The sequence below is a fragment of the Rhinolophus sinicus genome, chromosome X, assembly GCF_036562045.2.
Source record: "Rhinolophus sinicus isolate RSC01 chromosome X, ASM3656204v1, whole genome shotgun sequence".
Lineage (NCBI taxonomy): Eukaryota > Metazoa > Chordata > Mammalia > Chiroptera > Rhinolophidae > Rhinolophus > Rhinolophus sinicus.
This window is the reverse complement of record NC_133768.1, coordinates 117,599,584-117,614,970: the sequence shown is the minus strand read 5'-3', so window position 1 is coordinate 117,614,970 and position 15,387 is coordinate 117,599,584. Positions and strand designations below refer to the sequence as shown.

The following is a 15,387-nucleotide window of genomic DNA, read 5'->3' as shown; positions in this document are numbered from 1 at the left end:
GCAAAGCCTGGAATCTGCTCAAATGTATTTCAGTTACGACTGTGGCTGGTTTAAACAGCACATTTGAGAGCATCCATTTTAGGGTGTGAAAGAAGTGAAATATATGCCTTATATGCTGCTGATATGTATGGCTGTGGTGTACTAGAAAACATTCTGCCTTTCAAGTCAGAACAGACCTGGATTTGAATCCCAGCTCTGCTGCTTACCAGACCCAAGGTTCCTCAATTGTAGGGTTAATACCCATTTCAGAGAATTGTTATTTCATTCAGTTCTGATTCAACCATCTGTAAAAGGTGTCTAGCACCATCCCTGACTCATATAGCTGTTGTTCAGAAATGTTTGTTTTGCCATAAAAGTTTCACTGAGTTTTAGAGGCAGTATATTATGCACGTGTACCTACAGACAAAGTGAGTGATAAATACATAATAAGAATGATAAATACTCAGGTATAATCTACAAAAAGGAGGAGTTGGGAAACGCAGTGTGTCATATGGGCTGTGGTTTTTAGGGAAGGCTTCAAGAATGCAATGGGATTCCAAGTGGGCTGTGAAGACTGGAGAGGTGGAGAGGTAAATGGGGTGGGGGTGGGGGATCATTATAAGCAGAAACAAGAGCCTGAGGCTAGATGCTTATGCGGAGTCACAACCGAGAGTTAATACTTCTTGAAACCTGCTATTCTATTAGATTATGTTTTAAGTTAGAAACCTTACAAGTGTTACATTCTTAAAAGTATCCCAACACCTGCTGTGTATTGTAATGATACTGCTTGCTTGCTAAGACACTTGCATCCCTTCCATGGAAATCTTGCATTACATAGCTCCTGGGTCGTTGTAAGCTGAGGCTTGGTGACAATGAATTCTTTATGTTTAACAGAGATGAAAGACATAAAAATGGAACATTATTTCAGTGTTTTTCTTAAGCCTTCTACAGTTGTTTTCACATGTTATTAATGTATATGAATTTAATTTCTTCAAAGAAAACTTTGGCAGTCTGACCAACTTCCTGTTCCTAAATGATGGCTGATGTTCTCGATACTCTAACTTTGCAGAGAAATCTGAGTGATTGAATATTTGCCTTGAAATATGTGAAAGCATTATACCCCCAATTTTCATATTTTTCGGGTATTCTCATGGAGAAATAGGTTGGTTTTTGAAAGTTACTTTGGTAGTCAGTGGGTTTTATTTTGTATGGTATTGGAGAAAGTAATCTTTTGTGGGGCAAATGGATGTAGTGGTGTTTGTTTTTCCAGTGGTAAATCAGGCACAGATACTTATAATTGATTTGCTTTTGAGATCCCTTTCGCTAAATAGTTTCAGTTTTACCATTATTGTGATGAACGAATAATTTTACACTTATTGAATACCTATTGTATTTAAAGCATGGTACTCAACATGGGTAGGATGAAAAGAAGAATATGATACAGACTATCAAAGAACTATTAGAAAAGCAAAATACGTATATACACCAGTAACTATAATCTAAGGCAGTTTGCTCTAAGTGCCATGAGCTCTGTGGGATAGCAGATAACGGAGGCAGGAGAATTTGACTAATGCACATAGCTTATAAATGCATATTAACATGGCAGTCAGTGTGAGGTGGGAATCCTGAAACAGCAGCTCTTCCAATGCCGACGATTTTATCTTTAGAAACTGGGAGAATCATTCTACTAGCAGTAAATGGTTAATATTGAAGCATTCCCTTCAATACTCGTTTAAGGTAAATATTTGTGCTTTGATAAAGTAATGTTTTTACACACGATGGGTAATTGCTGCTTTTGTGTTTTCAGGCCATGAACATTGTGGTTCCCTTCATGTTTAAGTATGCTGTAGACAGCCTCAACCAGATGTCGGGAAACATGCTGAACCTGAGTGATGCACCAAATACAGTTGCAACCATGGCAACGGCAGTTCTGATTGGCTGTATGTGTGATTCTTTAATCTGTCTACAGGTGTTGACTTTCTTCAAGAGGGTTTCATTGTATATGAGCAGATGACCTTTTCACTACAAACACAACTTAGCATTTTGGATATTTATTATTTTATGTGAGATTTTTTTTGATATGTGGTTTAAAAAAATTCTTTATATGATATGCTTTCCAAAAATTCTGTTAATTGCAGTCTCATTTTCCAAGTTCTACAAAACAATAACCTGAAATAAGACATTAAGTTTTTAACAACCACTTCTAATAGTTAGGCTCCTTATAAGATACCTTTTCAGTAAGGCTATTTATTTTCTTGCTGTTGTTAGTTGTTAAATAGGAAATAGCTAAACAATGTTATATGTGCATTGATGCTTTATTAAATCACATTCAATAGCTATGACCCAAATGTACAGTTTGTAAAGAAGAGAATATGATGATTTGTGCCACCATGCATTAGAAAGGACAGTTTATGATGCTCAGGAGACTTGAATGGGGCTGTGCTGTAGTCAATGCACTTGCCTTTTCAGGATCTCAATTTTATCATTTGTTATTTGGGGGAAATTGAATGAGATGTAAAAACCTCAACAGAGACTGTACATTTATCCACAGTAAGCCTGCATGAGCTGTTTGTTATTTGTTAAAAGTATCTCATTGGAAAAAATCTTTCAACATTTGGAACCTATGGGGGAAAAACACTGAAAGGGATCCATTTTGCTGGAATGATCGGTACTCACTAGACTAGATGTTTTCTAGGTTTCTTTAGTGTAAGTACTCAGTGATACAGTCATTCATTGTACAGACAATTTCTGAGCCTTACCATTATTACACTCCTACGAGTCTAGTATTTTCACACTCATTTTTTCTTTTGATTGTATTGTTAGATGGTGTATCAAGAGCCGGAGCTGCCTTTTTTAATGAAGTTCGAAATGCAGTATTTGGCAAGGTAGCCCAAAATTCAATACGAAGAATAGCCAAAAATGTCTTTCTCCATCTTCACAACCTGGATCTGGCTTTTCACCTGAGCAGACAGACAGGAGCTTTATCGAAGGCTATTGACAGAGGGACAAGGGGTATCAGTTTTGTCCTGAGTGCTTTAGTATTTAATCTTCTTCCCATTATGTTTGAGGTGACTCTTGTCAGTGGTATTTTGGTAAGTAAAACATTTTTCGTAACAACCTTTTATCTTACATTCTCATTAGTAGCTATTTACTACTTGAAGCTATTGTGGTATTAGATGTCCATGGTTTGAAAGCAAAATTCCGTGGTGCCAGAAGGGTTATGCAATTTCTTTGATTATTTTGCCAGAAGATTCAGGGATTGTCCAAAATCTTTCTCGTGTTGTTATTGTAAAGATCTGTTCAGTTCTACACCCAGATCAGTCATTTAGCTGGTGCTTGCAATTTTTTTTGTTAGAGATTTTTATACAGAACTTTGGACTGGTATGGTCAGATTATCTGGTTTTCTGTTCACCACTCATAACATTTTAGGCAATTTCATGTTTTATAATTAAAGGTGGATACATGCATCTTTATTCCTTTCATGGCTCTGGTTATTATCAGCATTTGACAGTAGCACCAATGTGGCAAGTGCCGTTTGGCTTCCTTCCCTAGTTACCTTAAAGTAGATTTTTGAAGCTATTTGATTTCTTATGCAATTAATTATTCATTTATTCAGCAACATATTTTTTATTAAAGTCTTGACTGAGATGTGCTGTTGTATATTACAAACTATCTGACAAGAACAGCGACTGTTTTTAATTTTTTCCCCCCATTATATATTTTGATTTTTTTCTCATCAAGAATTTTAGAAGCTATATATTGCATATGTATTATTTTAGTAAACACTATCATAATTTAACATGCATAAAGAACTGTATATTTTTAAAAAGTGTTATTCAGCAACCTGTGCACTTCTGAGGACAACCATGGAATATGTACTACTGATTCAATTAACTTGCTCTTCTCCATTTTAATTTATGTTTTGGTTTTATCTAATCCTTTCACTGTTTCTGTTGTTCTTTCTTTCTCCCGTATATCCCAGGATTCTTTTGTGGTCACAGGACTTCCTTTAGCCATTCCTTTAGGCTAGGTCTGCTGAGAACAAATGCCCTTAGTTTTGTTTGAGCCTGTAGGATGTAGAATGTGGTTTGACACTTCTTTCCTGTAAGCAGTTAAATCATGTTAGTGCCACTTCCTGTAGCCTCCACGGTTTCCTATGAGAAATCCACCACTTATTTTGCCCCTCATTTCTCCCTTTGCCTTGTCCAGTATTACAGATGCGGTGCCCAGTTTGCCTTGGTGACTCTTGGGACACTTGGAGCGTACACAGCATTCACAGTTGCCGTCACCCGGTGGAGGTAAGGTAGTCAGTCCCCTGAGCCAGCCAAGGTCCAAAAGTTAGTTATACTTTTCTAGTGGATGTTTCACACCTGTGCAAATCTTTGTGTTGCAGAACTAGATTTAGAATAGAAATGAACAAAGCGGATAATGATGCCGGTAATGCCGCCATAGACTCGCTGCTGAATTATGAAACTGTGAAGGTAATATGTTTATTAGACTTTCCTTACACTGCACTAAGGTTCGCTCTGCCCTTGAATGTGCTAGGTGCTGTCAGTTAGAGCTTCTGGTTCAGCTAGTACCTGCAGGTGTGATGGAATTGTAGTACCTCATGTTTTTCTTTTGTTTGCACCATTTTTTGTGGTATCAGAATTTTACCTTCTGAGTTAATCTATAACTAACAAGAGTGTGGTTAGCATTTTGATTCAGAATGAACACTAAGCTGGTCAGTTTTACTGCCTATCCTACTTGGTGCCTAACATAGTGCTTTCCTTTAATGTATTTGTTCATTTTTCCTTTTAACAATGTTACTGAATGCCCCTTGTGTGCAAAGCACTATGCTGAGACTTGTGATGGGGGATGATAGCTTAAAAAGAAAAAGCTTCATATTTAATCCTTGCCCTCCCAGAATTTGCTAATCTGCTAGGGGAGTTGATGTCCGTGTGCAGGTGACCAGTGTATTGAAAGTCACTTTTTAAAGTGGAGTGTGTCTGTGCATGAAGTCTGATGAAAAGTATACTGATCACTTAAGAGAATAATTTCTAGTTACACTTGTATGTAGTTACTATTTTTGTATATTTTGTAGTATTTTAATAATGAAAAGTACGAAGCACAAAGGTATGATGGATTTTTGAAGACATATGAGACTGCTTCGTTGAAAAGTACCTCTACTCTGGCTATGCTGAACTTCGGTCAAAATGCTATCTTCAGTGTTGGTTTAACAGCTATAATGGTGCTGGCCAGTCAGGGAATTGTGGCAGGTAATGGATTTGTGGGTTTCACGTTATCGACATTTTACTTTATAAATGAAGATCCATGAGAGGAATGTGTATATTAGTCTTAATTATAGAGTGAGTTCAATGATGTGCTTTAACATCATTCTAGTACTTTCCTTTTTGTATCAGAATGTATTTTCCTCACTGTATGATGTTTTCTTCCTTCTTTTTGTTTAACACAACAACTTTATTGCTGGAATTACTGGTTATACATTTTGTGGGGTTCAGTCTGATTCTTTCAGGAGTAACTTCTTTTTTAGCATTTAATATTTCTAATTTCTCTTATAGACCTGAAAGGTAATGTAATTAATTCAGTGTTTAGTGCAAAGGACTAAAACTCAAGCATTCTTTTTTTTAGAATTACTAGTAACCTTTTAACGTTTCTATTAGTTTTTCATTTGCAAAACATTTAAAAAATACGTAATATGGGTGCCTCTTTTTTGTTACCTGCCCACTCAGTTAGGATTCATTCATTCACTGTGACCTTAATATTTGGTTTAATATTTGGTTTATTTATATTCAATCATGATACCCATTTGCCCCAATTTTTTAATATATACTTTAAAAAAATTTCTATTTTACATTACAAAGAAACTACCTAGTGTCTTAGGAAGAAAGGAGAGCTTTTTAGCCTTTCATTTCTATCCTCACTTAAACCATTCTGTTTTTTTTGCATATTACATATAGTGTATGGGTGGACTTTTCCATTCTACTTACCATATATCAAGTGCCCTGTGTTCCTAAATCATGAATTAAAATGCTTTGAAATTTAAGTAGTCATAAGAGTTGCTCATTTTATATAGTTTGAACTGTATTCCAGAGTAACAGACTATAAACTTCTCTATCTTAAACTGGAAATGTTTATAATATCTAAACTATCCTTTTTTTACTTCTGTCAACTGCATATTAAGGTACCCTTACTGTTGGAGATCTAGTAATGGTGAATGGACTGCTTTTTCAGCTTTCATTACCCCTGAACTTCCTGGGAACTGTATATAGAGAAACTAGACAAGCACTCATAGATATGAACACCTTGTTTACTCTACTCAAGGTAGACACCCGAATTAAAGTAAGTAATTGATTTAGTGCCTTTTAAAAAGCATGTGAGCTTTATCCCACTAATAGGATTATTCTAGGGGAATTTTCTTACATCACCATGTTAGCACACTGGTTTCTTTTTTGCAAGAATTGGAACTGTCAATCATGTATATTCCAAGGTCTTTATAGCTTTCACTGCTATGTTTAGAAACCTTACGTGTAGCAAAGAATGTTATACCTAGAGGGTAAATTCTGTTAACTTGAATTATTTGTACTTGCACTTGATTTACTTTTGCTAATCCTGATATAAAATGTGTGGTTGCCTCTCCTCACATCCATGACCTCCTTAATCCCCTGTCTACCATGCCTCTACCTGCCGCCCCTATCCCCCGACCTCCCCTAAAGCTCAGACATGAAAGCATCCAAGGTTTTTGACCTTAGCAGTGAGGGATGAAAAAATAAATCTGGGTCGGCCCGGTGGCTCAGGTGGTTGGAACGCTGTGCTCCTAATGCCAAGGTCGCTGGTTCGATTCCCACATGGGCCAGTGAGCTGCGCCCTCTACAGCTAAGATTGTGAACAATGGCTCTCCCTGGAGCTGATTTGCCATGAGCAGCTGGATGTCAGCGTGGGCTACCGTGTGCTGCCAGGAATGGCTTCCGTGAGTGAGTGGCCGGCAGCTGGCAAGAGCTGCCATGAGCTGCTGTGAGTGGCTGACCGAAGACTGGCAACTGACTGCCTCAGCTGGGGGGAGCGCAAGGCTCATAATACTAGCATGGGCCAGGGAGCTGTGTCCTACACAACTAGACCGAGAAACAACAGCTTGAACCAGAGTGTGGGGGGGAGGCGGAAGAAGGGGAAAACAAAATCTTTAAAAGCATGCTTGGAAGTGGTCTAATTTCACTTATAAACCTCCAAGGTCCTTTCCCATTACTTTCCTTTTTCTCTCTGTGAATTAGAAAATTATCTGGATAGCTGTACTATAGGTGGTATATAAAGTGGCATTTTTTTCTCTTCTCTGCTAGGACAAAGTGATGGCATCTCCCCTTCAGATCACACCACAGACAGCTACGGTGGCCTTTGATAATGTGCATTTTGAATACACTGAGGGGCAGAAAGTTCTTAATGGAATATCTTTTGAAGTCCCTGCAGGAAAGAAAGTGGCCATTGTAGGAGGTAGTGGGTCAGGGTGGGTAATTTAGTTATTTATAAAATTCTGAATTGATGAATGAGTCCCAATGTAATATTCTTTCTTTATCACAATCAAATTACTACTGTGGTTTAAAACGGGGGTTCACTAATGGCAATAGGAGCTGAATAACCTTTCCTTGTTTCCAATTTCAGGAAAAGCACGATAGTGAGGCTATTGTTTCGCTTCTATGAGCCTCAGAAGGGTAACATTTACATTGCTGGTCAGAATATACAAGATGTGAGTCTGGAGAGCCTTCGGAGAGCAGTGGGAGTAGTGCCTCAGGTAATGACATGAATTCAAGGCATTAGGCCCTACAGGCCAAATTCTTCTACCAAAAAGACTATTAAAAACAAAGTGAATGGAACATCTGCATGACAGAAAGAGTTTTTAAGCCTTAGAAAGGCAGCATAACATAAAGGAAAGAGCCCAGACTGGAGTCAGAAAGAACTGGATTCTAACCCCAGCTCTAACCCTTATAAGTTCTGTGATCTTGGGCCTCAGTTTCCTCTTCTGTAAAATAAGGGTCCCATTTCGCTTATAGGATTGAATTATTATGGATTAGAGAGAATATGTGTGAAGCATCAGGCACCATTTCTATCACATAATTGTTCAGTAAATGTAAACTATTGTCATTTTGAACAGTTTTTGACAGTGAATTTATTTAAAAATGCAGGTTGGCTGCCGACTGCAAGTTTGTGTGCCTTGTTCCCCACTGCCCCCTCAGTCCCACACCCAGTTCTTTACCCATAGTAAGCATTTAATGAGTATTTGATGAATGACAAGGGGGGAAGTAAATTCAGAGTAAGCTGAAAAGACAAGGAGACAGCTTTGTAGGATGTGAGTTTTTCTTATGCGGAAAGCCAATAGAGAGACCTGGGAATTAGTTGCAGCCTAGAATCTGAATCAGATCCCTTGGAGACCTGTAAAAAAGGGATCAGACAGGGATGTATAGCTTATAAATGATCCCCAAGTTATCTGATACATCGTACTCTGTCCTGTCCTCCCTCTCTCTGAGAACCCCAAATGCTAGCGTGCATGAATTGAATCACCCAGGGAGAGCATTGAAATCCCCACTCTCTTTCACGTACCCCAGTTCTGCTTTAGGAGGGCAGTGTGGGGCCCAAAAACCTGCATTTTTGAATATGCTGCCTAGGTGATTCAGATACAGATGATTCGTAGACTGTATGTTGGGAAACACTGACCTAAACGGTGTATCAAGTGAACCGAATTCTGGGCTGTGCCTACTTAGGAGTCAGTGTCCTGATCCATCTAATGAGGTATGACTAGATTCCTGCCATTGTCTTGTGTAAAGGAAAACATTTTGTTCACTAAAGGAAAATAGGAAAGGAAAGAAAAGGTGATCATTTGCATTGCTGGTCTTAACAAAATCAATCAAATCAAACTGGATACCACTTTTCACTTATGAGATTGGCAGAGATTTTAAATTTCATAGCATGCAGTTTGGGCAGGGCTGTGTACAATGGCTTTTTTTTGCTGTTGGAAACATACAGCTTTCCTGATGGGCAAATTGGCAATATGTATCAAGAGCCTGAAAAATATTCATACCCTTTATTCCAATAATTCTGCCTATAGGAAGTTTTAGTAAAGAAACAAACGGATGTGAACAGAGCAAATACTTCACTTTTGTAGTATTTATAATAGTAGAAGTTGGAAACAACATAAATGTCCAACAATAAGTAGAAGGTTAAATTAGCATCATAGTATCAAATATACAGCCATTTGTAAATACCGTGTTTGTAAAGAATACTGAGTATTAGGGAAAAATACTCAGGTACAAAGTTTGTTGAAAAAAAGTATACCAAAAGAAAACATAATATGCTCCCAATTTTATAAATGAATACATGTCAGGAGAGAAAAAGGATAGGAGAAACATTTTGGTTAATAGTAGTTATGGCTATCTGGTAGGATTATAGATGATTTAATTAATTTTTATTTCACCTTAGTTTTTATATTTTCAAAGTTTCCAGTTACCATTTGTTAACTTTTTTCTGAATATAAATATTTAAAAATAAGTACTATCTCTTTATAGAACATTAACCTCATTGGGTTTATGTACCATGTCAGTAAAAGGATATTCTATATTAGTAGCGGGTATATAAATGATTAAGATATTATTTGAAATAATATCTGTAACTCTGGGGCTGCAGAGGGTGTGGAGACCTGGCACCTTCATACACTATTGGTTGGAATGTATACTTGTCAGAGCAATTTTGGAAGACAGTTGGACAATACTATCGATAGATAAACATGATTACCTTTTAACCCATCACTCTAGTTATAGGAATCCTTCTTACAGAAATTCATGGGGGCACAAAGTCATATATACAATGCTATTTTATTCCAGCATTCTTTGTAGTAGCAAAAATTTGGATACTACGTTAATGTCCTTCAATAGAGGAATGTATAAATAAATTAGGATGTATACTTAGTATTACACAACTGTTAAAAAGAATGAGGTAGGTTTCTGTTACTGGCATATACAATCTCCAGGATATGTTAAGTGAAAAAAGCAATTTGCAAAATGGTACATACAGTATGGCCCCACTTGTGTTGAAAAAAAAGTGTGTGTTTAGGCATATAAATGCATCGAAAGAAGTCGGGAATGATACACAACAAATTGTTCATGGTTAGCTCTGGAAGGGCTGAGGGGTCACGAAAGGGATTAATATCATGTTTGTCCCTTCTGCTGTTATATCTTTACTGTTGTAATTTTTATAATGAGCATAAATGTATGTGTCAATGTGCTCCAGGATGCCGTTCTCTTCCATAATACCATTTACTACAACCTCTTATATGGAAACATGAATGCCTCACCTGAGGAAGTGTATGCAGTGGCAAAATTAGCTGGACTCCATGATGCAATTCTTCGCATGCCATATGGATATGACACCCAAGTAGGGGAACGAGGACTCAAACTTTCAGGTAATCAGAGATTTTTGACGTGCCCCCCACATTTGTATACTCCCTTCAAACTCTAATTTATCAGAGCCATTTTCTAGAAGGATTACAAACCCGCTTCTCATCCAGGTGCTTTAGATAAGGTACCCCAGTCTCCTTTCCGTCACTATGAACATACTAGAAAGAACTGTTCTCAAGTCATACAAGTCTTTTTTGTTCACTTGCAGCCGCAAACACGTGAGTGCTTAATAGTAAGTGGTGGATATATGCTCAAATCTCTGTTAGCTAGTTATCCATATTCTAATATTAAAGGAAAGCCAATATCATTATTCACCTGGGAAAACAGGAAGAGTATGGAGAAGTAATTTGACAGTAAATAGTGTATCTCATCATAATTTCCTAGATCATCATGGGATGTTTTCAGTACTTTACACTTCCTTGTACTTGACATGCTCAACTGCTCTGCTTCCTTTCTTTGTAATTTATTTTCCAATAACAGTTGATGTATAATATTACAGTAGTTTCAGGTGTACAACGTAGTAGTTGGACATTTATACACCTTATGAAGTCATCATCCTGATACCTCCAGTATCTACCTGGCACCATACACTTAACTGCTATACCTTCCTTACAGCCAATTTCATTTTCATGACCTTGTTGATTCAATGGTCAAGTAAATTTGGGGGCTTGTACATGTCTATTTAAGTGTTTAACTATTAAATTGATAAGTTTAATAATGAGTTGTCCTAAAATGACTGAATTTTTTGGAGGCTCCATAAGTATATGTTCCTTTGCCCTAAATTATTTGAATTCTAAAGTATAATGATATCTAATGCCTGAAAGTATTAACGTCACTCATATAAACATACTACATCCTTTACCTTTGTTCTTCATTCTAGTTTAGTTTAGGGTAAGGCAAAAAGAGAATGAAGAATACGGTGCATGATTTTAATGAATCCCCATTTCTCGTTACAAACTAGCTTCATTTATTCACAACATTGATTAGGTACATACTGTGTGCAACTACTATGCTAATTAAATGACTTGAGAGTTAAAAAAGCTTGCTTGATGCAGGGTTGCCACAAACCTCCAGTTTGTAAAAAAAAAAATGCAGTATCTGAAACAATAAGTGAAGCACAATGGAAACAAGTATGTCTTGTAAGCATAGTTCTGTGTAATACGGACGACCTTAGACCTACAGAAATCCCTGTGAAGAAAGGAAGATTGCTTTATTTTCACTAGAGAATATTTAAGAATAAATGTGAGCTTGCACCTTGTGAGGGAAGTCAGTTAGGTGTAGTCAAGATTGTACTGGAGCTCGTGCTGTGACCTTGAACAAATCACTTAACCTTCCTGAACCTCTTGTTTCCTTTCTGTTTTAAAATTTTGTTATACTAGAGACCAAATAGCAAATAACTAAGCTGAAATAAGAGGTATCTAGTATAAACCCTTAACTTTGAAGAGTGCTGTGAAAATAATAGCTTTCTGTCAAAAAATACTTAAGAATACTGGCTGAATGGTACTTTTTTATGTTGAGATAAATTTAGATATTCATAGTTTCATGTCTTTAGGTTTACAGGTTTCAGATGTTGAATTTGGTTTTGGCATTGTCATCTGTAGTACTGAAATTTTTCTGTCTGAGATTGTCGTTCATTGGGAAGTAATATAAAGTACATATAAAGTAACATGTAATGAGCATAATTCTGGTGAGAGGAATACTTGTGGAATCAAAATGGTTACCCCCTTCTTCATTCTTTCACCTGCCATGAAGTCAGAATCCAGAATTACATTTATGTTCCAAGGAATGTAGCTTGTCAAAGGATATACTATGAGCTTAGACTCTTACAACAGAGTAAAATGAATAGTGATCAGGAGAGGTAAATGTTAAAGATATTACTTGGTGGTTATACTCAATGGAAATACTAGAAACATTAAATATGCCTTTATGCTGTGCTTCCTTAAACTAAAATTTTTCTTTATCAGGAGGAGAGAAGCAAAGAGTAGCCATTGCAAGAGCCATTTTGAAGGACCCCCCAGTCATTCTCTATGATGAAGCCACTTCATCATTAGATTCAATTACTGAAGAGGTAAATGATGATGAATACACAAATCTCTTCAACTCACAATGCTTAATGTTCTCCTTGGAAGTTTCAGTAAAATGCCTACATCCTTTTGGATTTTGAATGAACTTTAGTAGGAGGGGCTAGAAAAATACCTAGCCCTCTTTCCCCAGTAGCAAGTGTTGATGGTAAGAATGCCAGCTTGTTAAGTCCATTTGCAAACGTGTCTCCTTTTGGAACTGTGTGACACCTCGTATTACCCTTGCATCTTGCAAAGCTGTAGAAATTGCCTGATCTGCTGACAAAGGGAGAAGGTTTGTCTTTCTGCCATTGCTACTTAATAGTCATTAAAACAAGTCTGTGAATGGTTGAGACACAGTACACACCAGGAAGCCCTTTACTTCTCATGGAGCAAGTCACTATGGTGCAGGTATCAGTTTATATTCGTTTCACAGCACTGAGGTGTTGTGACACTGATGTCATGGTAACAACATCTTTGCATTAAGTACCAAAGTCGTGAATGAATCCCCTTGACCTACAGTTGCAGACAGGCACATGCTATTTGTCAGTTGCTTCTGTTCAGCTACATTTTACTTGAATACGTATTAAAAGCTTGGTGTTGAAGGATAAGCCTAAGTCCAGTTTCATAGCATGTATGACGTAATATTTGCACATGGAATTAAGATTCAGGGCACATTATTCCATCTGCCATGTGTTTAAAACAGTTTAATTTCTAAGTGAATTATTTAGCATAAGGATTTGTTATATTTACGGGGGCCCTTGAGCAGGACCAGCGTAGGAATCTGCTTATGAGAACTTTTTTATTAAAAATGTGTCTTCCACATTTACCACAAACATCACAGATTTTCTTAGAATTGGCCCTGCACTAGTAAAATACAAGGTCTTCTTTTCCTGGGTAACCATCTACTCTTGGTAATTTCATTTCTTTCATAAATACAGTGTTTAGAAATATGTGTAGGAAGCTATTGGTATATCCCCATCCCCCACACTATTTCCATCTAGCTAGCTGTCCTTGGACCCAGGTTTCCAAGTACAGCTGTGTATATATACAACTGTCTTACACGTTACAGGCAGTAAATAAAAATGGATTTTGCAGACTGCCTTCAGAAGTCAGAATGCTTTTGAGAAAGAAGCTCCCTCAAGTGACACATACACAGTTGGCTTTTTCATCCTTTCTGTCCTGAGTTTGAACTAAGGATAGAAAAATTTTCCTCATTTCATTTGGCTCTCATTGACCAGATAAGCAGCAATGTCACTGGATTCATCATCATGGCTTATTTGTTTGTTTTTAAGTATAGAAAATATGCACCATCCCCCAGACTTTCTAATTTAAAGAAATGGTGCCCATGTTAAAGATCATTTTTTTCAATGATAATGTGGTCATGTCTGCTTTCCCTTTTTGAAAGATTTTCTCCTCTTTTTAGTTAATGATTCGATTAGGTCAAATGTTTGGTAGTGGTAGAAAGTTTATATAATACAAAATTAATTGGCTTTTTTAATGCTCCGTAAGGAGTGTATGATTAAGTTGCATTTCCCTAGTAGGCAGATCTTTTTCCCTCCTATTCTTGTTGTCAACATTGCAGACTATTCTTGGTGCCATGAGGGATGCAGTGAAGCACAGAACTTCTGTTTTCATCGCACACAGACTTTCAACAGTGGTCGATGCAGATGAAATCATTGTCCTGGACCAGGTGAGACCTTGAGCTTCACAGTTTACTGCGCGGAGTTGTTACAAACACAAGGAACTTAAGTGTTGTTTCTAAAGAGATATAGGCTTTGTGTTCTCTGAATGAGGTTGAATTCTGATGGCATTCTGTTTTTATCTCCTTTTGATAAGAAATAATGCATGCTACATCCAAGAGGGAATAAACTATATTAGCTCATTCTTTATTAAAGTATTAAAAGCAAAGTTAGACAAGGAAAGCATTAAATCCTCATGATAGAAGCAGGTCTTAAAGGGTGTGTGTGTGTGTGTAAAATAATTTTTCTGCATTCGTTTTTGCTTTGTATAGAATCTTTGCTTAGTGTCATTACTGTATTTCATATTTTCATTGTCCTAATAGCTGTGCATACCATTGTCTAAAACAAGATTATCATAAAATGGTCATTTCCAAGCATGCCCATTTTTATTTTATCTTTTTTCTCATGGGGAAAGTAAGAAAATGGACAGCCTACTTTGTCTCTTCTAAGGGAATTGCTATAAGAGTGTTCTAAATAAATCAGAGTACCATATTATGATTGGCACATTTGAAAATTGTAATAGTTTTCCTTTTCTCCTTTTTGTAAGTACTTCCCCCCACCCCACCCCCATCCTTGATATTTCTAACATTGTTCAATTTTTCACCTCCCATTCAGACTTTTTTATGATTATCTTTCCCTGGTAGTAAATAAGCATTCAATTCTTTATCATTTTGAAAGCCTGAGTAGTGGGAGTTAAGGCAGAAGAGGCATTCTCATATACTTTCTATATTGGGTTATTGAGAGAGACTTTTTCACACCACTAAAATTTCTTATGTGGTGTTCAGTTCTGTGGTATATATATTAGGTTGGGGCAAAAGTAATTGCGGCTTTTGCAATTATTTTTAACCTTTTAAACCACAATTACTTTTGCACCAACCTAATATTATTTCCTTTATAAGTTACCTGTGTACTTGAGACCCTATGTCTTTTGTTGGTTTGTGCATAAATGCCAACATTCATTAGAAAGTAACCTGATTTTTTTCAGTATGATTGTACCAGTATGTCTTAAATGGGAAATATTGTAAATACACTTTATTATTTCATTGATGTCTAAGAATCTGAAATAAAATCTGCTGTTTTGTACTTTTTACTAAATTTTCCAATTGTATGCAGTCGTGCAAATACAGCCTTTTATTATAAATATAAAAAGGCATGTGCTTACCTGCC

At 36.8% G+C, this 15,387-nt stretch overlaps 1 protein-coding gene and 1 long non-coding RNA gene across 2 annotated transcripts in view; one reads left to right on the top strand and one right to left on the bottom strand.

Annotated features, from left to right (window-relative positions):
* Positions 1–15,387, bottom strand: part of LOC141569549 (uncharacterized) — a 156,566-nt gene that overhangs the window by 60,298 nt on the left and 80,881 nt on the right. The gene's annotated exons all lie outside the window — the stretch shown is intronic.
* ABCB7 (ATP binding cassette subfamily B member 7) overlaps positions 1–15,387 on the top strand; it is a 50,496-nt gene that overhangs the window by 31,137 nt on the left and 3,972 nt on the right. Inside the window, exons 4-14 of the mRNA XM_019747975.2 lie at positions 1,787–1,919; positions 2,803–3,071; positions 4,189–4,277; positions 4,373–4,460; positions 5,063–5,237; positions 6,164–6,321; positions 7,314–7,477; positions 7,633–7,762; positions 10,252–10,423; positions 12,383–12,486; positions 14,064–14,171. Of these exons, the coding sequence (XP_019603534.1) occupies positions 1,787–1,919; positions 2,803–3,071; positions 4,189–4,277; positions 4,373–4,460; positions 5,063–5,237; positions 6,164–6,321; positions 7,314–7,477; positions 7,633–7,762; positions 10,252–10,423; positions 12,383–12,486; positions 14,064–14,171 (1,590 nt within the window). The remainder of the gene's footprint in view (positions 1–1,786; positions 1,920–2,802; positions 3,072–4,188; positions 4,278–4,372; positions 4,461–5,062; positions 5,238–6,163; positions 6,322–7,313; positions 7,478–7,632; positions 7,763–10,251; positions 10,424–12,382; positions 12,487–14,063; positions 14,172–15,387) is intronic.